At 45.2% G+C, this 24891-nt stretch overlaps 1 protein-coding gene across 2 annotated transcripts; it reads right to left on the minus strand.

The window, feature by feature from the left end:
- Positions 1 to 3989: 3989 nt before the first annotated feature.
- TMED2 (transmembrane p24 trafficking protein 2) lies at positions 3990 to 18752 on the minus strand. Of its 2 annotated transcripts, XM_073676183.1 has the most exons (5): positions 18410 to 18752; positions 12911 to 13103; positions 11499 to 11519; positions 7477 to 7584; positions 3990 to 6486 (listed from the first exon to the last, which is right to left on the minus strand). In XM_073676183.1, the coding sequence occupies exons 1-5, from the start codon at positions 18587 to 18589 to the stop codon at positions 6362 to 6364; spliced, it is 627 nt and encodes a 208-aa protein (XP_073532284.1). In that variant the 5' UTR covers positions 18590 to 18752; the 3' UTR covers positions 3990 to 6361. The 2 variants fall into 2 exon arrangements, with proteins under 2 accessions (XP_073532284.1, XP_073532286.1); XM_073676185.1 differs by lacking the exon at positions 11499 to 11519 and having other exon boundaries at positions 18410 to 18735.
- Between the last annotated feature and the right edge of the window lie 6139 nt (positions 18753 to 24891).

The following is a 24891-nucleotide window of genomic DNA, read 5'->3' on the forward strand; positions in this document are numbered from 1 at the left end:
GCAGATTTCTTCACTAAAGAGATTAATGTAATCAGTATTACAGCGCCATTACAGCCATGACTTTACTTGCTGACAGGTTCTCTCTGAGGTGCATTCACCCTGGCTGACCACAGCCAGTAAAGGGGTTTTTCACCCCAAAGGAAACTGTCAGCAAGCAGTACAGCTTCCGGAATAGCTGACAGTGTGCAGTATATATAATGTTAGGATTTGGCTCCGCTTGTTGGTCGGTTGTCATGTCACTGCAGGAATGGGATTTTTTGTGAATTGTGCTCATGTTCTGAGTAGATTGTCATCTGCTTTACTCAGAAGAACATTGAGAGAAGATGATGAGAATCTGTTCAGCCCAAAACTGCAACTGTGGACATCACATACAGTTACATGACAAAGCGGTGGAAAGACATTTTATCGGCTGCAGATAATTGCTGAAGTCAGTATCTAGTAAAGATAACAGCCCATAGTCTGCAATGTTTACTGGTAACGAAATGGCGGGTATGTGCACACAATAAGTATTTGCTGCAGACATTTCTGTACCAAAAACGTGTATTTTGGCAGGAAAAACGCTTGACAGGAAAATTGCCTTGATATTGCTGCTTTTTTTAATGAGATTTTTTTTGCCGTTCTAGAATAGGTGAAAAACGCTGCAAAAATGCTGAAAGAATAGACGCTGCAGACATGAAACTGCTTCAAATCTGCAAGGAAAAAATAAGCTGCTTTTCCATGTTATTTCAGAAATCTCATTCACTTTTCTGGTACTATCAAACATAGAGGGCAGCATAATGGCTCAGTGGTTAGCACTGCAGCGCTGGGGTCCTGGGTTCAAATCCCACCAAGGACAACATCTGCAAGGAGTTTGTAAGTTCTCCCCGTGTTTGTGTGGGTTTCCTCTGGGTTTCTCCCAGGTCTCCTCCCACACTCCAAAGACATACTGAGACATATTGGGAATTTAGATTGTCTGCCCCAGTGGGGACAGGGATTATAATGTCTGTAAAGCGCTGTGGAATTAATGGCGCTATATAAGTGAGTAAATAGAGTTTTTGGGACCATGAAGCTCTATATTACAAATATGTAATATAAATAAATTAACATTTTCCTGGAGGGAAACTTATATTCTACATTATGTCAATTCAGTTTTGTCTGTCGATGATAAAGTGCAGTTTACAGCAAGTTTTATTTAAAAAATGGGACATATACCCAAATTAGCCATAACCCACAAATGCACGATAATATTTCACATTCACCAAGCATCGGGTGGCCTGTGGGCTCCCAAATGCCAGGGCTGAGTTTCAGTTCCAGTCTGGCCCTGTGTAACACAAGACACTGCAGTCTTACACTAATTGTTTATTTTGGAGTATTAAGGAGCATTTGTTCTATTGTATTTGACTTAATGACTCTTTTTCCTTTGTTTAATGTTGTATACTATCTTCTGAAAATCAATGACCTAAGGAGGACTGTACACAGGAGATGCCATGTGCAGATGTGCCATGCTGATATACTCCTAGCCAAAAAGACTGAATGTTGTTATAAGATTCAAATGGAACTTACAAAGGGTGTGAACATTTATGCAACCATATTATTTTACCTTTTTCTTTTTCCACTAGAAGAGATTTCAGTTTATGCTTCATTTGAATCATACAGATTATTAGTAACATTAAAGGTGGAAAAAATTGTAAAAGTTGTAAAACTATTTCACTTGGTTTGATTTTTTTGTTCATGACCAAACCCAGACATTTTAACATGGTTGTGTACACTTTTTATATCCACTGTACCAGGCATTGAGCACAGATAGACGGAAATAAGACGGTAGAAGCTGGATAAAGAGCTTCCTCTGTTTTGTCCTTGGGGTTACCAGCTGCCTCTGACAGGTGGAGGTCCAGCCTGTTCCTGCTAGATTGCAGGAGTGTCAAAGCAAATACCTCAAAAGACATCGCTGCAAACTCAGGACCCTCAATGCCCCCATTAAAAGACGGGACAAAAGGGTTACATGTCCACAAGTATATCATAAATGTAGGATAGATGTGGGAGTTGCATCCATCTTGAGAACTGAGGTCTGCTCATGGCCTCCATTTATTTTTGCAGAAGTTGAAGTTGGCACTGGCACTATTTTGGGGTACATATGAGTCTTTGATTGTAGTTTTTTTTTTAGCGTAACGGTCGTTTCACGAGAACTTGCAGCAGAATGTCTATATCTGCCTTGTGAACAGTGGAGTAACTAGAGTCCGATGGGTCCCCCTGCATGTTAGTCAGATGTATAGGCCCTTGTAGCGTTCTAAATACTATAAGGACATAAATGTTACCCCCCCCCCCTCATTATGTACTAATATCCAGGGCCCCTTCTGGGATGTATGTCCCCATCCTGATATATACAGGTGCATCTCACTAAATTAGAATATCATCAAAAAATTAATTTATTTCAGTTCTTCAATACAAAAAGTGAAACTCATATATTATATAGAGTCATTACAAACAGAGTGATCTATTTCGAGTGTTTATTTCTGTTAATGTTGATGATTATGGCTTACAACCAATGAAAACACAATAGTCATTATCTCAGTAAATTAGAATATTTTATAACAACAGTTTGAAAAATGTTTTTAAATCTGAAATGTTGGCCTACTGAAATGTATGTTCAGTAAATGCACTCAATACTTGGTCGTGGCTCCTTTTGCATCAATTACTGCATCAATGCGGCGTGGCATGGAGGCGATCAGCCTGTGGCACTGCTGAAGTGTTATGAAATAGATCGCTCTGTTTGTAATGACTCTATATAATATACGAGTTTCACTTTTTGTATTGAAGAACTGAAATAAATGAACTTTTTGATGTTATTCTAATTTAGTGAGATGCACCTGTATATTATATTATGAAACATCTTGACATTTTCACACTGGTCCCTGAATATCAGCTTGGTTGTTTTTGTTTTTTTTTAACTACAGTGTCCCTACCCCTTCCCAACATGGCCAATTTCCGATTTTGCCTTTTCCTCCCTCTCTTCCAAGAGCCATAACATCTTTATATTTCCATGCACATAGGTGTACTAATTTTGAATGACACCATTCATTTTACCACATAATGTACTGGAAAATCGGGAAAAAGAGACCTAGAAGTGCAGTGAAATTGAGAAAATATGCAATTCTGACATCGTTTTATTGTGAATAGTTTTTCAGCACACATTCAGTGACAAAAATGACCTGGTATCATGCCACGTCAGTACAATTACAGGGATACCAAATGTCCAGTTTTTTTTTTTTTTTTTTTACTTTAGTGGTGGAAAAAAAAAAAAAAAGTTGATTGTTGCCATTTTCCAAAACTCGGAACATTTTCATTTTTTAGGCGATGGAGCTGAGTGAGGGCTTATTTTTTGCTTGGCAAGACGACCTTTTTATTAATATCATTTTGAAATAGATACAAAGTTTTCAGCTTCTTACGACCTTTTTCAATGGTTTACATGCAATTTTTGATTTTTTTTTCTGATTGATAAACAACATAATCAGGTTAATTAATTTTATATTTTGATAGTTTGGACTTTTAAAGACGTGACAACTCCACATATGTATATTGTTTATTTTTAATGTGGAAAAAGTTGGGCGAGTCGAACATTTACAAGCTTTAATTTTTTTTTTCATATTTTAAAACTTTAGTGTTTGTTAGTCACCTCGGGGGACTAGAACCTGTGATCGGTTGATCGCTTGTACTATTTGCAACAATACCTCAGTATTGATAGTAAAAATCACGGTCGCCTTTGAAGCCCGCCTTCACAGGTGGAAGGTTATTTTTGCCTAATTTTCGGCAACTGTTCATGTAAATTGGCCTTGCAGAAAGCCTATATGCAATCGAGAAAAGCCAGGAGAAGATCAGAAAAGGAAGGAAAGTATAAATGAAAGACAGTTACTGCTTTTCTTCCTTTTTTTCTTCTCCTGTTCTTCACTCAAATTGTGATAAATGGTGCGTATATACAAAAAAAAAAACTTAAAAAGACAGAATTAAGACCATTTTTGTTAAACAAGGTTTTATTCTTCACTGAACCTGGGTAATATTCAGACAAGCATTCTTTTCTTAAATGTACATCTTTGAAGTCAATTTGAAAGTGAAATTCAAAGCCAATTGGCAAACAAGTCCTAACATAAAGAACCATCCTTATAAACCTGCTGTGTGAGACGTTTAGCCCAAGGTTGAAAATATTCTTTAAACATGGAAACCCATAAGAAAACTTAACTTATTTATACAAAACGGTTTTGTTGCTTGCAAAGGTTCCTTCTGCGTCCAGAGAAAGAAAGACGAAAGGAGACAAAAAACAAAATAAAAAAACCAAGTAATTTACATAATTCACTAAATAATCCCAATCTGCACCGACACCAGAAGCCATATTAATTATCCCATTATCAAACCGACAGACAGTTGACAACTTTTTTTTTTTTTTTGCAAACAATGGTCTAGATTTCTAAATGTAACTACATTGAAAAAAAAAAAAAAGGCTAAAAAGCGTCAAACCTAAACAAAAATGTAAAGCAGCAGGAGCAAGAATATGACCCCAAACTTCCTAGTATATCGTTAGTTTTACTTCAGCCGAGACATTGCACACAGTATAATAAAAAGAAGTAGAAATGACCAAGATGGTGAGAGAAGTATTAGACAATATGATAAAGATCCATTATAGAACATGGCGGGTTGTTCATCTCGGTTCCCGTGCTCAATTAGGTTTTTATGAGGTCAAATATACAACCCACAGATTGTGGGATAAAAGTGTGATCTGCTAAATTCAAGTAGTTCTTTTAAGATTGTTAGTTCCTTACCATCATCCTCTTCCCAGATACTTTATGATCACTACACTCTCCGATAGTGGTTTATAAGATTTAATACCTATGCACTGATGAAGGTGTTGTGGACACGCAGCAGTATCGTGTAGCAATCGTTTGCTGGTTGGTTGAGTGTGAAAGGATCTGCGGATAATCGAATGTCCCTCCATCTATAGAAATAAGATGGTGGTCAGCCAATGGACATGTTACTGATGGCATTGGGACTTCTCACTCTCAGCCAAAGTTGTCCATGGCTTGCTTAACTGTTGGGCAAGTGAATAAAATGGAATACATCAGCAAAGCATGTTTCTGGCCACTGCAGACAATTTATTGATGGGTGAAGATTACAAAGTCTTGTTTCATTACTAAAATATCTTATACCGGGAAAACTTCATATGTCAAAGAGTCACATTTACTGTCCACCAGGCAAAAAAAAAAAAACAACAAAAATTGCCTTCTTTGCATAGTAGGGAATGAGAAGAAAGCAAATGTCTGCAACTACAGGCTGCCGCTTTAAAGCAACGCAGAAAAATAAAAACCAGTGCAAGTTAGTAATGATCTCGGAGAGGCTAGAAAAAGAATACATCTAATGGGGTTGTCTGCGACCAGAGAACATAGCTGCTTTCTTAATACAGTGCCACGTGTCCAAGGGTTGTGCCCAGTATTGCAGCTCAGGTTAAGGCTAGACGGTGGCGAGTTGCGAGACACTGAAAACAGTCTCTCAATGAGACATTGCACCCAATAGTCACCTACGTCACTGAGTCGAAAAGGTTTCCAAATGTGTCAAATTTTCTGTTGCAGGTTGCACACAACCCACATGTGACTGCAACTTATCTACAATTTGCCTCTGAAAAGCAACTTGTCTGAGAATTGCTGTTGAGCAACACGTGTTGCTATGATAGCCTTAGCCTAAGGCTGACCTGCAATACCACGCACAACCTGCTGACAGGTGGGGTGAGGTTTTCAGAAAAAAAGCAGTTCTGGGACTGAGTTTCTACACCACGAAACCCCTTTCAATGGTTGTTGCTTGTGGGCATCTAGAACAAAGCTTTTACCAGTGTACGACGCTTACAGGCAGAACTTGCTAGATGATGAATTATTAGAAAACACATCAGACAGAGCACGTCAATTATCACCGGAATTCAGGAGAATGACATTTGCTCAGAACAGATATTATAGATTACATTTCTGTGGCTTATTTTGAGCCATCTTATTCAAGAACCTCTTTGGGTCTTAGTCTTCATTAAAAAAAAAAATAAATGCAAGAGTAAAGTGGTAAAAAAAGAAAAATGTAACTAGATGTACTTCCAATCCGGATGGTAACAGCACAGATCGTGCTCTAGGATCTTCCCAAAACGTCACCAGTTTCATATCAAGGAGACTTTTCTGAAGGTAACAAATGCAGCAGGATGTTTGTGCTACAATGGGCATTTCCCCAAACCAAAAATTGCAAAATTTAAACTTTAAAGTTGGTCTGGCCAAGATAAGAAGGGGGAGGTTCTGGGGGAAAATTGGGATCATTATTTGGGACAAAAAAACAAAACAAAAACAAAAACAGGTGCAGCTTCCTAAACAACTCGTCGTACTTCGAAAAATCTCTTCAGATAGTAGATTTGTCCGAGTGTCATAGCAACAAGTACAAGGGCTTCAAAAAATGACCAAAGCACCACCCTGCTGTTCGTGTTGTCATTGACTGCGGAGAGAAAACAGAAGAATTAGTGCAAACTGGACAAGATACACATGAAGCACGTACTAAAGGGGGTGCCCCCTACTGGTCAACCCCTTATTAACAGCTCCACTGTGCAGAATAACCCAGCGCCTCAACCCCCGGTGGTCAGTCTGCTGTCAGAGTGGTATAAACAGTGTTCTGCTCTGACAGAATAGTGAAGGCTATAGCGGATCAGCAACCACTAACTGGCTGCAGCGGTCATGGGACAATTTCTAGGTTAACTGACCACGGGGTATTGAGGTAATCAGAGATGTGGATAACCTGCACCACGGGTGATGTGTCCACAAATAATTCCAATATGCAGTGTAGAAGGTAATAGCGCAGTTTATTCTCAATGTGTTTCGCAGTTCTCAGACTTCAGGAGACCCACAAAGATTGTACATAGTAGGAACAGACTTAAATGGTGCAGAAAGTTTAGTTTATAGAGACATTTTATATTAAAATTGCTATGATAAAAGTGTATTGGAGAAAAATAAGGGAATGTGAAAAATAACGTTCAAAAAAAAAAAAAAAAAATCCATTGAAAGAAATTGGAAAAAAAAAATTATTCTGTATGGGGACTGTAAAAAATGAATGAAATATGCAGAGGGAAAGGGAAAAGGCCTTTATTAGGTTGAAGACGTGGGAAGAGAAAGTACCCAGATGAACACTCTGCTGAGTATGAGAAAAAAATTTTGTCCACCGGGAACATGGTGCAACATTGAGAACAGCAATGGTTTGGGAGGCAAGTATAGAGCTTCTTTATTTTATGCTTGACAGAGGAGCCATTAATAATTAGGGTTGTCCAGTAGTCTCATTTATAGCATTCTAATATAGTGTACAAATAAAAGCCCTGTACAGAACGGCTGTATATTTATTTCATGTTAGAAAAATTCTAATGTTTTTGCTCACTTGTGCCAAACAGAAAAACAACATTTCTAATACCAACATCATTTTAGGGAAACGAGGACTCACTTGCTCTGTGTATTCTTTCCCGCACTTCCATGTATTCTTGCTCGTGCTTCACAGCTGTCATGGCCACTGCCAGTTCATTGATCATCTCCTCCAGCTTGTTCTGGTGTGCTGCATAACACATGGACAAACAAGTCATAATATATCATGAGAAAGTCAAACCGTGAACGCATGGCATGGGAGAAATGCACTGATAGACAACAGTAATAGGAAACTATCCAGAGTAAAAATATAAGAGAGCACAAAAGTAAAACCCGCAATAATTCCACAACACACACAACATCGCTATAATAAAGCACACGGGTAATTTACTGTATTAGTGGTTACACATTCACATAATACATCCCTCATAGATCTGCCTGTGTGTCTACCTTCCATAACTCAAATCACAAATTGTAGATCCCACACCGATCACCGAAAAAGGCGGCCCTGGTTCCCCATTTCCAACAGAGACAAGAATAGGAAGAATTCTAATAGAGTGATGGTCAGGCATATGCTCTGTTGCTCCACTTAAAGGGAATCTGTCACCAGGCTTTTGCTATGTAATCTGAGAGCAGCCTAACGTAGGGGCAGAGACCTTGATTCCAGTGATGTATCACTTACTGGGCTGCTAGCTGCAGTTTTGATTAAAATCTATTATATTTTTGCTGCAGATCTGGCAGTTCTCTGAATGTGGATCTCTGTATAACTCTGCCCACACGCCTGATTGGCAGCTTTGTATGTACAACTGTGCATAGGCAGAAAGCTGCTCATTGGTGATGGAGACATACTCGGACTCCCTGGCAGCAGGAGTACTAGTACTTTGGTTACTGACTGGGGTCTCTGTCTGCACACCATGCTGCTCTCTGATTAGGTAGCATGGTGCCATTGCCTGTAAGCTATAGCACCAACAGCACGGTGATTGGCACATGTCCTACTGCTGCTTCACTCGAATGTATCCTAGTCGTGGACTTGTAGGGAGATGGATCAGGGTACCAGGGCCCCCGTTCTTTCCAGTTTTAGGAGAAAAATGCTTTAAAACAAAATATCCAGTTAAAAGTATGCCACCCCCAAATCTCCATTTAAAACTACTTATATAGTCCTATAGGTGACAGTCACTCACTACTGTGTGATCCTGTGTGCAGCGAGCAGGATGGCGGACAGGAAGGAGGGAGGAGAGCGCGCCAGCACCGACATGCAGGGCTGAGGACACAATTCAGGCCGCTCTTGCTCTGGGCAAGTGAGCGCTGACAAAGCACAGGGGAGGGAGGTGATGGCATATTGATTGAGAAGGGAAAAAGGGGCAACACACAACCGTCACTTGCATGAAATAAAGGTTTTTTTCTGTGCAACTAGAGAAGAGAAATCTTATAGGGGCTATGTCCCCTCAAAGATTGGATAAGTAGTTTAAATTGTTTGTTGAGGGAGACAGACCCCCTTTAAGCTCCATCCCCTTCATACAAATGTACATAAGACCCAACCCGCCACTGTTGTGTTTCATTCATTGGCCAGTACCATTAACAAACTAGACTAAGCCGATGCTCCTAGCTGCCTAGACATATTCTAATTACTCCTACAAACAAAGCCTATGGTATTACTTTCAGAACTTATAATGAAATTGCATTATAAGCAACTTTATAATCTAGTTTCCATTACATAAAGCACTTTCCATGATTGAGAGAAAGTAGCGCCATACTACAAGACAATGAGGAGACATCAAATTCCCCATAGGTGCCATCAGTAAAGTGTGTATTGTATAGGCAAAAAAAAACAACCTGTAATAGCCTCTCTTATCATGGCATTCAGACGTATGGGACCCCCGCCCCTAAGAAAGTAGTAAAGTAGGTAATAAAAATACATTGCTAATAATGTAATTTCCTAAATGTATGGTATAGTCTAAAATGGGTTCACTTTAAAACTATAAATGTGCTTTGAAGGAAATATAACATCACATAAAGGCAGTATTCACATCCGATGACCATGTCCTAAGGATGAGGGTACAGAGCAATTTGCCTTTGCTCTGAAGAATTTAATATCACATCTTAAAGGGGTTACATCGATTACGATGACCTATAATCAGGATAGGTCATAAATATCAGATCGGAGGTGTGCCGAAACCCAGCACCCCCACAAATCAGCTGCCATGGTGCATGGGGAGGAACACTTCCGCTCCCAGGGTCCTGCAGATCTGCTCCTATTATAATAGCAGTGTTGGGGCTGCCAGCCGCTAGCTCTCTACTGATCGGACATTTATGACCTACACTGAGGATAGGTTATCAATGTCAATGTCCTGGAGAACACCTTTAATAGAGGGATGTTTTTATGATACAAAGTCACAATTTCCTCACTTCCCTTCCAACAGACCAAGTCAAATGAGAATACCAGCAACCACCACTAACATGAGATTAAGGTATAAGGATTCTGAGCTTAAAGGCGTTGTCTGGTCCAAATCAATAAGTCTGCAGCGACTCTGTGTGACTGCAGATTTACGAATTCCCCCAGATCACGCACTGTGCGCTGCGGGGATTCACCGGTTTCTGACCCGGTAACAAGGGTATGTATGAGTTATACATACTCCCGGCCAGGACCCGTCTAGTGGGCGTGGTCTCACTCCATACACTTGTATAGAGAGGCCGCACCCCAGCTAGTGACATGGATGTTCAGTGGGCATGGCCGACTAGAAGGCACAGCCTCGCTACATACACGCCCACTGGCCAGGAGTATGTATCACTTATACATACCCCACAGGCCCGGGTTAGAAACCGGTGAATCCCCGCAGCGCACAGTGCTTGCATTGGGGGGAGGGGGGTTCATTCAGACTTATCGATTTGGATGGGACAACCCCTTTAAATGGACTGTCACAACAGAATGACTGTTCAAAACAAGCACAGGTGCTCAGTGCATCATGGTGGGGCCAATCATTTAACCAGGGCTGTGGAATCAGTAAGCCAAACCACAGACTCCTCAATTTCCCTGACTCCCGACTCCACAGCCCTGCCTCACTACTGAGCGTGTACATAAAGTGCAGCACAGATTCATCTCAACTAAAAGCCGAGATCCTTAGATCAGGAACAGAACAGACATATATTTCATAACTTACTGCATTGTACTACTGTACCCAATGTATTATATATTTTGGGAGTCGGCCCATTTTGATGCCGACTGCACAGCCCTGCATTTAACTACACCTTCTCACCTGCTTGTTTTCCCTCTACCCCCCACCCCCTTCTTTGATTGACAGCTCTGGCTTGATAGATGGAGAACAAAAAGATGGGAAGTTGCACTTAAATGATTGGCCCCGCCATGCTGCACTGAGCGCCTGTACTTAGTTTGAGCACTCATTCTGTGATGACAGGGTCCCTTTAAAAAAGAGCAAGGATTTTTCTACCATAGTAAGTGATGGAAAATTGCTAACATATGTTATTATTTCCTGATTAGTCAGGCCTCTACCAATCTATATGATAAAGTTGTACCCTGCCTCCAGTGATTAGGTTTCATTCTACGTGACCCCTGCAGCTAATCACAGGCTGGAGCGGTCACTTAGGTTGAGACATCATTGGAGGAGACAGAGTTGTACAGAGACTAGCAGGCAAATGGCAAAGGAAACTTAGAAGTGCAAGCTGAGGGAAAAGTAATATTTTCTCTTATATTTTACTTGTAGCTGCAAAGTCACAGTCAAATCAGCCCCACAATCTGTGTGATTTGGAGCGGATCTTCTGCTGTTGGTGTCTCGGCCGTCTCCCATGTGAACATGCCCCCATTCAGACTTCCTTGAAAACGGAGTGTTTTCCCAATAGGTAAAAAATTACTCAACTAAAAGTAATATTTAGCTAGAGCTGAAACATCACAGCAAACAACATGCCAACCCAGGTCAACACAATGCTTGTTAGACAAGTGCCAGCCAAACCAGTACCATCACTATCTGCACCAACTCACACCACGGCCATGGCGACATGGAGGTTAGGGTTAGGGAAAAAGAAATGGTTGTATAGTAATATTAATTTGCATGTTGTCAGGCAACTATCATCAAACAGCAGAAGACATACCATCCCATGTATCTCCTCCTCCTAGGGGAATTATAGAGATAAGAACACATGAAGGAACCTTGTTAATGATGGAGGGCTCTTTGCTTTTAATAACTCCTGTCATTGGAGCAGACATACCTTTCCTGATGGACTAGTTCTTAAAAAGTTCCTGTCATTTACTAGAAATAAATGCGTTAAATACCTTAAAAAAAAAAACCTGAGGTCCCAATACTGCTGTTTTACTTTCCATGTTGCGCTGCTCCATTGCAGAGATATTCACATCTCTTCAGAATCAGGGAAGCTCAGGGATTTTTCCAAGGTTGTAACCTCATTTTTTTGTTCCTAGGCTCCCAGCGTCGGCAAAAATTCTGTGTGAAAGGTGCCTTAGCAAGTGACACGTACTCTTTAAAAGAAGTTCTCCACTACTTTTCCATTGATGCCCTACCCGTAGGATAGGGCATCAATATTTGATTGGCCGGGGTCCCACACGCGGCATCCCCGTTGATCAGCTGTTATCAGTGTCGGCAGCAGTGTCCGCTGGCCGGAAGTACTTACCTGCGGTGCTTGGCCGTCTAGCGGTAGTGGCTGCCGCAGGTTACTGCACATAAGCATCCTATTCAATTCAATGGGAGGCGGATGTGCAGTACCCCGATAACAGCTGATCGGTGGGGGTGCTAGGTGCGGAACCCCGGCCAATCAAATATTGATGCATCAATGGAAAAGTAGTGGACAACTTCTTTAAGACAGGAGTATTTTCACGACGAGTCGTTCTGGCAACTCCATAAAGACGATATTACTGGCAGTCTTAAGCAGTGAAAGCCTCAGTGATCAGATCTTTAGAGAAAACCTGTTTGCCAGAAGCAGGGATTGAATGGGTCGGATCGTTTGACGCTTCTTTTGGCAACTCCAAATGAAAAATCTTATGTCTATGGCTAAATGTAAGAGAATCTGTCAGCAGGTTTCTGCTATGTAATCTAACAGTAGCATGATGTAGAAGCAGAGACCCTGATTCCAGCAATGCCACTTAGTTTACTGAGTGCAGCAGTTCTGATAATCAATTTTCTCCAATACAGGATCTAGCAGAGATAAGAAGGTTGAGCTTTGCATCACTCACCCACACCACTGAATGGCAGCTTTCTGTGTACATTGTATATTGACAGAAAGCAGCTAATCAGTGGTGGGTGTGGTTGGACCAGGGGGCACTAGACATCTAGTCCTGTAGTGAGAATCTCCTGATAAGAGAACACTAATTACATTGAAACGGCAAAACACAGTCTAGTAAGCGACACATCGCTGGAATCAGGCTCTCAGCCTCAACATCATGGTGCTCTCATATTACATAGCAAAAAAGGTACTGACTGATTCTCTGTACTTGATCTGAGCCCTCAATGGTTAATAATGAACGCTATACACATAAAGATTTTATCACTCACCCTCGGTCTCCATGTCCTGGCCCTTAGGGGCTTCTCCTATGTCAATAGTGAACATCACTATCTTTGGAGTCATGGTTGACATTCTGTTACTGAAGCAGAATTTGTAAGTTCCATCCATGTGTGCCGCGAAGGTGTACTTCCCACTGGACTCCCTGTCTCCTTTATAAATGCCTTTATTGTCAGGACCAGTGATCTAAAACAGAAAAGGCAGTTTGTACAGAGAAGTCCAGTCAAAACCATCTTCTAATATGCCAGGTACACAGTAAGATCACGGAGGTGAAGACTGCAATCTTGGACCACCACTGATTCCTAGAACAAGGCATCAGACACCCTGTTCCCACTGCTCATAGATTTATTACCAATCTTGGCCTCTAAACCACAACCATTCTATTATAGTGGACGGTAACAATACTCAAAGATGCCCCCATATGATCTGCCCCAAAAACTGAGTGTATACCACAGCTAAAGGGAAATTACTTTACTTTCTTGACTGACATACCAAAGTCCGTGGTCCATCAATACCAGGCAGATCCACCAAGACTTGTGGGATGTCAAACAAGGGGCGTCTAGGAACTGGATTGGGTGATTTTTCAGTATGGCACCACCACCAGATTACTCTCTGCAGGTAATTTACATACAGTTCAATTTTAATCCCTTAGTAACCAATGTCTGATTTATCTGTCACGAATGGTGTGTTATTTCCCGCACCTTGCAGATTTGATATTCTTGTGAGTCCTGCCCACTGTACTGTTCTAACGGAAAGTTACTGGACATGTGAACATAGCCTTAGAAGGTCGGCCAGTCCTGTTAAAATGGTCCGGCACGGCTGACATTGATGTAATATGCATGGTCATCTATAAGCAACGTCACTGACAATCACAAGAACAAGTCTGGTACATGTAAGACCGGAGCAGGTGGAGATGCCACAAGAGCACAGGGTGAGGAGTCACCTGGGTTGGGGCAAACGTTGCCATGCAATGTCTGGCACACATCTGGACTGGATCACAGAAAAGATGACCATTTTTGAAGTGTTATAAGAACTACATAGATGACAATTCTGCTGCGTGCTGAACCATAACTGGCCAAACGTGCCCTATATACAGCGGATAGGGCACAAGCCTTATAGTGCAGATATTGGGCCATTTCCCTTACGAACAGTTCTTCTTTCAGTTAGTGCATGGTGTAAGGGATGTCTGTGGCCACTGATATACTCACAGCACTGCAGCCTGGTATTACGTGTGGTATACAGTACAGACCAAAAGTTTGGACACACCTTCTCATTTAAAGATTTTTCTGTATTTTCTTGACTATGAAAATTGTACATTCACACTGAGGGCATCAAAACTATGAATTAACACATGTGGAATTATATACTTAACAAAAAAGTGTGAAACAACTGAAAATATGTCTTATATTCTAGGTTCTTCAAAGTAGCCACCTTTTGCTTTGATGACTGCTTTGCACGCTCTTGGCATTCTCTTGATGAGCTTCAAGAGGTAGGCAACGGAAATGGTTTTCACTTCACAGGTGTGCCCTGTCAGGTTTAATAAGTGGGATTTCTTGACATATAAATGGGGTTGGGACCATCAGTTGTGTTGTGCAGAAGTCTGGTGGATACACAGCTGATAGTCCTACTGAATAGACTGTTAGAATTTGTATTATGGCAAGAAAAAAGCAGCTAAGTAAAGAAAAACGAGTGGCCATCATTACTTTAAGAAATGAAGGTCAGTCAGTGCGAAAAATTGGCCAAACTTTGAAAGTGTCCCCAAGTGCAGTTGTAAAAACCATCAAGCGCTACAAAGAAACTGGCTCACATGAGGACAGCCCCAGGAAAGGAAGACCAAGAATCACCTCTGCTTCTGAGGATAAGTTTATCCGAGTCACCAGCCTCAGAAATCGCAGGTTAACAGCAGCTCAGATTAGAGACCAGGTCAATGCCACACAGAGTTCTAGCAGCAGACACATCACTACAACAACTGATAAGAGGACACTTTGTGCAGCAGGTCTTCATGGTAAAATAGCTGCTAGGAAACCACTGCTAAGGACAGACAACAAGCAGAAGAGACTTGTTTGGGCTAAAGAACACAAGGAATGGACATTAGACCAGTGGAAATCTGTGCTTTGGTCTGATGAGTCCAAATTTGAGATCTTTGGTTCCAACCACCGTGTCTTTGTGCAACGCAGAAAAGGTGAACGGATGGACTCTACATGCCTGGTTCCCACAGTGAAGCATGGAGGAGGAGGTGTGATGGTGTGGGGGTGCTTTGCTGGTGACACTGTTGGGGATTTATTCTAAATTGAAGGCATACTGAACCAGCATGGCTACCACAGCATCTTGCAGCGGCATGCTATTCCATCCGGTTTGCGTTTAGTTGGACCATCATTTATTTTTCAACAGGACAATGACCCCAAACACACATCCAGGCTGTGTAAGGGCTATTTGACCAAGAAGGAGAGTGATGGGGTGCTACGCCAGATGACCTGGCCTCCACAGTCACCAGACCTGAACCCAATCGAGATGGTTTGGGGTGAGCTGGACCGCAGAATGAAGGCAAAAGGGCCAACAAGTGCTAAGCATCTCTGGGAACTCCTTCAAGATTGTTGGAAGACCATTTCCAGTGACTACCTCTTGAAATTCATCAAGAGAATGCCAAGAGTGTACAAAGCAGTCATCAAAGCAAAAGGTGGCTACTTTGAAGAACCTAGAATATAAGACATATTTTCACTTATTTCACACTTTTTTGTTAAGTATATAATTCCACATGTGTTAATTCATAGTTTTGATGCCTTCAGTGTGAATGTACAATTTTCATAGTCATGAAATACAGAAAAATCTTTAAATGAGAAGGTGTGTCCAAACTGTTGGTATGTACTGTATGTGTAATATATATATACATACATACACACTGCAGCCTGGTATTATGTGTGGTATATGTGTAGATATCTACAGTGGTGTGAAAAAGTGTTTGCCCCCTTCCTGATTTCTTATTCTTTGGCATGTTCGTCACACTTAAATGTTTCAAATCACAAAACAAATTTAAATATTAGACAAAGATAACACAAGTAACCACAAAATGCAGTTTTTAAATGTAGGTCTTTATTAATAAGGGAAAAAGAAATCCAAACCTACAGGGCCCTGTGTGAAAAAGTAATTCCCCACCCACCTCCTTAAAATATAAATTAACTGTGGTTTATCACATCTTTGTGAAGCTAAGATCAATTGCCATAGCCCCATACAGTCCTGATTTCTCATTCAAGAAATCACTTAAATGGGACCTACTTGACAAAGTGAAGTATACCAAGAGATACTCAAAATCTAGACATCATGCTGCGATCCAAAGAAATTCAGGAACAAATGAGAAACAAAGTAACTGAGATCTATCAGTCTGGAAAAGGTTATAAAGCCATTTCTAAAGCTTTGGGACTCCAGCTAACCACAGTGAGAGCCATTATCCACAAATGTCAAAAACATAGAACAGGAGTGAACCTTCCCAGGAGTGGCCGGCCGACTAAAATTAACCCCCAGAGAGAGCAGAAACGACTCATCCAAGAGGTCACAGGAGACCCCACAACAACATCCAAAGAACTGCAGGCCTCACTTGCCTCAGTTAAGGTCACTGTTCATGACTCCACCATAAGAAAGAGACTGGGCAAAAATGCCATGCATGGCAGAGCTCCAAGACGAAAACCACTGCTGAGCAAATAGAACATAAAGGCTCATGTCAATTTTGCCAGAAAACATCTTGATGATCGGCAAGACATTTGGGAGAATACTCTGTGAACTGACGAGACAAAAGCTGAACTTTTTGGAAGTTGCATGTCCCATTACATCTGGTGTAGAAGTAACACAGCATTTCAAAAAAGGAACATCATACTAACAGTAAAATATGGTGGTGGTAGTGTGATGGTCTGGGGCTGTTTTTTTGCTTCAGGACCTGGAAGACTTGCTGTGGTAAATGGAACCATGAATTCTGATGTCTACCAAAAAATCCTGAAGGAGAATGTCCGGCCATATGTTTGTGACCTCGACCTCAAGCGCACTTGGGTTATGCAGCAGGACAATGATCCAAAACACACCAGCAAGTCCACCTGTGAATGGCTTAAGAATAACAAAATTAAGACTTTGCAGTGGCCTAGTCAAAGTCCTGACCTTAATCCGATTGAGATGCTGTGGCATGATCTTAAAAAGGAGGTTCATGCTCTGAAACCCTCCAATGTAGCAGAATTACAACAATTTTGCAAAGATGAGAGGGTCAAAATTCCTCCAGAGCGTTGTAAAAGACTCATTGCCAGTTATCGCTAATGCTTGATTGCAGTTGTTGCTGCTAAGGGTGGTCCAACCAGTTATTAGGTTTAGGGGGCAATCACTTTTTCACACAGGGCCCTGTAGGTTTGGATTTCTTTTTCCCTTAATAATAAAGACCTTCATTTAAAAACTGCATTTTGTGGTTACTTGTGTTATCTTTGTCTAATATTTACATTTGTTTTATGATCCGAAACATTTAAGTGTAACAAACATACAAAAGAATAAGAAATCATCAAGGGGGCAAACACTTTCACACCACTGTATAATCACAGCCTGGCACCATGTGTGGTATATATCTATCCATAAGCCTGAGACATGTCTGGTGTATATAGCCATGTATTGCAGCCTGGCACCATGTGTGGTATATATGTGGTCTATCTATAGCGCTGGCACCATGTCTTATGTATATATACCTATATCAGCCTGGCACCATGTGTGGTATATATGTGGTCTATCTATAGCGCTGGCACCATGTCTTATGTATCTATATCAGCCTGGCACCATGTGTGGTATATATGTGGTCTATCTATAGCGCTGGCACCATGTCTTATGTATCTATATCAGCCTGGCACCATGTGTGGTATATATGTGGTCTATCTATAGCGCTGGCACCATGTCTTATGTATCTATATCAGCCTGGCACCATGTGTGGTATATATGTGGTCTATCTATAGCGCTGGCACCATGTCTTATGTATCTATATCAGCCTGGCACCATGTGTGGTATATATGTGGTCTATCTATAGCGCTGGCACCATGTCTTATGTATCTATATCAGCCTGGCACCATGTGTGGTATATATGTGGTCTATCTATAGCACTGGCACCATGTCTTATGTATCTATATCAGCCTGGCACCATGTGTGGTATATATGTGGTCTATCTATAGCACTGGCACCATGTCTTATGTATCTATATCAGCCTGGCACCATGTGTGGTATATATGTGGTCTATCTATAGCGCTGGCACCATGTCTTATGTATCTATATCAGCCTGGCACCATGTGTGGTATATATGTGGTCTATCTATAGCGCTGGCACCATGTCTTATGTATCTATATCAGCCTGGCACCATGTCCACCCCAGCAGCAGGGCGGCTCTGGCACACTGGACTCATGGCGATGGAGAGTGTCAGGTGCTCGGGCATCCCGGGGACACTGTGTCAGTGAGGGGGCCGCAGATTGCACCATACTCACCTCCACATCGATGTCCAGGAATCCCCCCTCCGCCACCTCGAAGATCAGGCCCATCTTGGTGCCGGACGTTACATGCTCGAAGTAACATTCTTCAGCGTGCGCATCGATGCTCACAAAGTAGCCCGAGGCCGTGGCGGAGAAGAAGGCGACCAGGGCCACGAGCTCCGATACCGTAAACATGGCGGTCAGTGTGGGGAAAGAAGCGAGCACAGGCCGGGAACCTTGCGGCGGAGTCTGGGCCTCACTGAGAAAGAGGCGTCACCGCTGTAGGCTGCCGGGGAGCTAGCAGCTAGTGCCACGTAACGGCTGTACGGAGGCCCGGCTGGGACAATGTGACATCCGGGCAATAGAAACGTAGTGTAGACCTGGCAGTACGAGAAAACGCGCTGTCACGTCTAGCTGTCAGAAGCCTTGGCGGCCATTTTAAGTAAGGGAACAGAACAGGCAGAAATCGAATACATCGTTTTAAAATAAAGATTTTGTTACAGCTGATTCCTCACTAATGCTGCCTGGCTCAGCAACATTCATTAATGGCAGCTTTAGATCTGTTTGATCATTCCCTGAGTCACTCAGAATGCGCTACAGCCTATTTTTCTTAAAGGGGTTTTCCACTACTGGACAGGCTGTGCTTAATTCAATGCCTCATATCAAATGAAAACAATATATACTCACCTCCTGCATTGGCACCGCTCCTGCGATGTCTATGTAGCTATTCCCGGCCAGTCATATGACATTGCTGTGTCTTGTGACCGCTGCAGCCACTCACCAGTTCTTGATCTGCTGCTGCTCAACAATATTACATCAGAGTGGACATCCGCTCTAACGAAATACTGTAAAGACTTCAGCCAGTAGGCAACCTGTGATTGGCTGCAGAGGTCACATGACACAGCAATGTCACGTGACCCGCCAAGAATAGATGTTGTAAAGTAACATCACAATCACACAGCATCAAATCTACATGTGTCGTCCAGCTTGGCGCGATGAACAGTGTGACGTCTCACACTTGGGCTAGGTTCTTGTCTCTGGTCCGAGCTCCATTTTTTGCTCTGTAATGTGGCAATATTCATTCAGGAACCAGATCCGCCATATGACGGTTGCAAATTCCGCCCGACAGACCCTATTTACTATATTGAGGTCCGTTGGGATTTCGTTAGTTTGTCTAATATTTCAACGTACGAAAAATAACAATGCAGCAAGGTGCTTTTTTTCTCTCCAAACTATGGGAACCCGTGCTCTACCTATGCGACTGCTTCAGTGGTCCCCGCCGGTCCTGTAGCACTGACCATTTACTGGCCTCCGTGGACACGAATGCACTTAATCGTGGTCAAATGGTTTGAGATTCACACAAATTTTGTTTTGCTCCTACCTGACTGCAAAGGTTGGCATCAGGGCCGGCTCCAGGTTTTTGTGGGCCCTGGGCGAAAGAGTCTCAGTGGCCCCTTTAACACATACCACGATTCATGATGCACAGATACCGCAGAGAAATATAGGTATAGTACAATGCAAAGATTTCAATTCTTACATTACTTGAGTGATATCTATTGTAAATTCCACATTAGCTCAGAAACCGGCGAATCGCTCCACACAGTATACTGGCCCCCATAAAATGCGCCATACACAATACTGGCCCCCATATAACGCTCCATACAGGATACTGGCCTCCATATAACGCTCCATACAGAATACTGTCCCCCATATAACGCTCCATGCAGGCTGTGCCCCCACATAATGCCTCATGCAGACTGTTGCCCCCACATAATTCCCCACGCAGGCTGTTCCCCCCTTATAATGCCCCATGCAGGCTGTTCCCCCCATATAAAGCCCCATGCAGGATGTCACCTCCCCTTATAATGCCCCATGCAGGATGTCACCCCCCTTATAATGCCCCATGCATTATGTCATCCCTCCTTATAATACCCCATGCAGGATGTCAAACACCCCCTCCCTTATAATGCTCCATGCAGGATGTCACTGACGCGCCCCCTGGGCCGTGGGGTACTCGGTGCCGGGCCGGTCGTTGCTAGGGGAGATGTCACAGTGGTGGTGACCCGGTCCGTGACCCAGGGCGGTCAGTAAAAAGGGGATTTTATAGTTTATATGTACAAAGTTCGTGACGCCACCTGTGGTATACGGCTAAAGGGAGCCGCCGTTGCGGAGCAGGTCCTCTGGAGCTGATGTTACTGCAGCAGGGATAGTGTGGCTTTCCACAGGTAGAGCTTAGCTCCAGGGCAGTGTAGATGGGATAGGTTGTGCTGGGCGTTGTAGTGCAGGGTTTGATGGCGCAGCAATAATCACAGAGACAATGGGGTGCAGTCCTCAGGGTCTTTACTCACGTTTGTTGCAGTCCAAGTTACAGGTACCAACGTAACTTCCCTCGTCGTGCTGCGCTTATTCAGGGAGGGGTTCAGTCCACCCTCAGATATCTCCGGAGTACTTAACGGGACCCCCTTCTGTGTCCTTTCTCTGGCCGTCTCCCTGCACCTCATACCAAGTGTCCCAATCCGGTACCTGCGGGCCTTGTCGGGCGACGTCTGTTCTGTCCCCTGGGTCCTCTATAGCTACCTTCTTGGTGAGACTGATATGGACTGTTGGCTGCAGGACTTGAAATACTGCAGCCTCTGGTTTCTAGTTGAGACATAAAGTGCTCCGCTAGTTGAGGGACCGGTCCCCTTTGTGTGGCCTGACCCCTCCACCTCCCGGTAGATTCGGGTGTACGGGTAGCCTCCAGCACTGCCCGTACCCCTGGGGTCCCGTCCTTCGTTCCCGGAGCCCTTCCTGCTCCTCTCCTTCTCCTTCAGTCCTGGGCCTCTCCTCAGGCCCTCTGCCTGAGCAGAGCTCCTGCAGAGCCCTGCTCCACTCCTCTCACTGTAGACTGTTCTGTGACTCCACTCAGACTGAACAGAACTGAACTCCCTAAAACAAGATGGCTTCTCTATATATGCCTTCCTCTCATGTGCTCCCCTAAGCTACTTCCTCCACCCACACCCACTACATAGCTCCTCCCAACAGCTAGGGACCCGGGACTGTGCTCTCCCTTAGGAGCAATCTCGCCCTACCCCCACTGCGGGTATGTGTTGGATGCAGGTGTTAGTGTAGCACCCTGAGGATTCGGCTGCTACAGGGGTATTGCACCTCAACCCAGAGGTGTGATATTCCACTCCCGGGTAAGGATGGAGTGTGGACCTGAGCTCGGTAGGCTGCATGCACTACACACATCCCATTTCCGAGGAGCAGACCGACGGTACTCCCACTTAGAAATGTGCAGGTACGACCGAGTCTGTTCCTGGCTGGAGTGGGAGGGGGGTGGTACATCCCAAGTAGTGTAGGGGCAGATAGGGGGAGCAGCCTGGGTAAAGATAGGAGCTCATTGGGTGCTGGTCACCTGAGCTCACACATAGAGGGTGTATATAAGGTGGGCACCATCAGAGAACAGGGTCAGTCAGTCTTTGCAGAACGGTCAGTCTGTCAGAGTCAGGAAGAGGAGCAGAGCAGATCCAAAGAGAGAGAGTGGAGCAGAGAAGAAAGACCCAGAGGGGACAAAGAAAGGAACTCTGAGAACCCAAAGTCCATCAGCGGGTGAAGAGTTGGCATTAGGGTACCGGAACCCAAGCTGGTGGGGGCAAAAACACACCCTAGCCAGAGACCGGAGGCCGTGGGCAGCGTCTGCCACGGCCACCCACCACATCCACCTCGAAGGCATACCACGTGGAGGGTCAGGGAACCCAAGGCCAAGGGTCTCCCAACAGAAGGCCCGAGGGAGCTGGACCTGGGTGGATCAATAGTGGGGACGGCCAGAGAAAGGACAGAAGGAGAGCTCAGGGTCACGCTCCGGACTCGCTTGGGGGTTGGCTGGATCCAGGACCTGGTGGACGCAGCACGGCTCGGGAGGTCACTTGAAGCTGGAGTGACCGGAACATCAGCAGTGAGTAAATACCCTAAACTGCACAACCCGACTCTGTCTTCCTTTAACATCTATGCTGCACCACCACAACCCCCATCCTCTGCACCTGACCCCCTGAGGCTATACCCCACCCGTTGGGGGTTATACCACCAAAAGCTGCACCTACACCATCAGCCTCAGCGGACCCTGCTGCAGCGGCGGCCATAGTGACCGCAATACAACGGGTGGCGTAGTCGACAATAAAGAACTTAATAACATCTGTAGGACTGCCACATACAACTGAGTTTGACACCCTGGGCACGGACCGGGTCACAGCCACTCGGAAGACTACAACTCCCATCTGATCCGGCTCCGGATATTCCCCCTAAAGAATATGGCCCAGGGGGCGCGTCAACTTTGGCGTAGTCGGCAGGATTACGTGCCCGCAACACCCGGGTACTGCGTGCCTGAAGAAAAGTGCGAGTTTACCTCAAAAAGAAGTCTCCTGCCGGTTCCGGAGGGTCCCCGCCATCGGACTCCATCACAGGTCGACTCCCGCCGGTTGTCCGCCATTAACAGCTTTTTCCCGCCATCTGCAGAGTTTCCCGCCACTGGGAGACGATTCCCGCCATTTCCAAAGGTTTCCCGCCTTGTCAGAGCGGACGCCATTATGGGCGTGCCAGAGGATGGCAAGAGGCCACCTCCCATCGTGGGCCAGGACCGAAAATGGCGCCAAAAGTGGAAACCGCCCCCACCAACAGAGACTGTGATGCTAGAGGTGTCTGTCAGCGTGAAAGAACAGCCCCTGGAGCTGACAATCACCAAGGGGCCCCGGGACCGCCCTCGAGGTGGGAGGAGACGAAAGGAGAGAACAAAGATGGGTGTCGCTTGGAGCAGTCTGGAGCGAGCGCACCCGGAGGCAAGAAGCCTGGAGAAGAAGATCGGAGGAGCTTACCCGGAGATGGCGAGAAAGCAGAGCAGCACCGGCCCATTGGCCAGGAGCCTGCTAGAAACAGAGGAGGGAGAGCAGAGCAACACCGGCCCGCTGGCCAGGAGCCTGCTGGAAGCAACGACCCCACTAGGCCTAGTGGAGGTCCTAGCACAGCTCCCCCGAGATCGGGAGTGTGCACAGACCGCTCTGGAGGGCCTCGCAAGGAGGATGGCCCGGGTGCAGCGAGAGACGTTGGCGGAGTGGAGCCGTGAGATGGCCCAGCAGACCGAGACCTGTCAGCGGAGCACGCCACCCAAGATGAGGAGACAGACCGCCTCTGAGGATGGCGCGGGAGGACTGAAGGCCGGAGACGGCGCCGAGAAGGGAGCCGAACGAGTGGAGGCAGGTAAAGGGGACGTCTCTACCCCAAACCGGGAAACCGCGTACCTGCCCCAGCTCCCCGTCGCAGAGCCCGAAGTCTATCCTGCCGTGCCCGTCGCTGCAACGTCACCGCCGCAGACTAGGCCTCAAACGGGAGCCGCGACCCCTGTGACGTCACACGCCTCGACCCCGAGCGTGACCAAGCAGGAAGTACCACCAGCCTGGTCGCAAGGCCTAGTACCCCCGGGCGCCGCAATACCAACAGCGCCCCCTACCTCCGCGGAGCCCCCGGCCTGGTCGCAGGGCCAAGTAGCCCAGGGCGCCGCCGTCCTTACGGTGCCCTTTACCTTCCAGATACCCCAGGCCTGGCCGCAAGGCCCGGGCAACCCGGGCGCTAACACCACCGCGCCCATAAGACCAAGAGTGCCGCATCTGGGAGAGGACCTGTACGCCCAGCATACGTGCCCGGATGGGCAGCCATTTATATGGCCACCGGAGTTCCACCATCCCCGACTCCGGAGAGAGAGACCCCTGGATGAACCCCTGATCCCGGCTCCAAAGCCCGTAAAGAGGATCTCGCCCCCGCTAGCAGAAGCGCAGTTCGAGTGGGACCCCACCGGAGAAGATCTCATGGGGTTCACTCAAGAGACTCGGGCAGCTGCAGCGGAGCGTGCTGAGTGCTGCCGCCAACAGCTCGAGGACTTTGAGAGGGAGCGGAGAGAGAGGCGGGTCCGGGAACAGCAAGCTCAAATAAGGAGCGCGGAGCAGAAGAGCCGGGCCAGGAGAGACCCCCGTGCAGCGCATAGTCCCCGCACCACCGGGACTGTGATAAAGTTTAACATGCAGCATGGGTGGGGCTTCATCCGAGACCACCGCACCCTAGGCGACGTCTTCGTGACCAGGAGAGACGTTGAGTCCCACCTACCGGAGGGACACAGAGGTCGTGACCTTTACATCGGGGACGAGGTCACCTTCACCCGGCACAAGTGTGCCAAAGGACCCTACGCCCTCCATGTGCATCGCCTGACGGAGGAAGAGCTGCGGTGTGAGGAGGAAGAACAAGAGGACCCGGACGGGTCTGAAACTAGAGTTAAAGGTAACTACAAAGAAAGAGCAGGAGGACGCCGTCGTTAAGTACAGCGAAGCAGGAGCTGTATATAGTTGCCCGTCGGGGCACCATAAACTGAAACTGTTACTGTTGCTAATATAGTCCCCGTTGGGACCAGCATGTGTGAACTGTTATCCGTTTAACCCCTAAATCCCACTGACCGAGGACTGAGAGCGGTCATT

Source organism: Phyllobates terribilis, unplaced genomic scaffold, assembly GCF_046119375.1.
Source record: "Phyllobates terribilis strain yellow unplaced genomic scaffold, ASM4611937v1 Scaffold_1__5_contigs__length_1240528914, whole genome shotgun sequence".
Classification (NCBI taxonomy): domain Eukaryota; kingdom Metazoa; phylum Chordata; class Amphibia; order Anura; family Dendrobatidae; genus Phyllobates; species Phyllobates terribilis.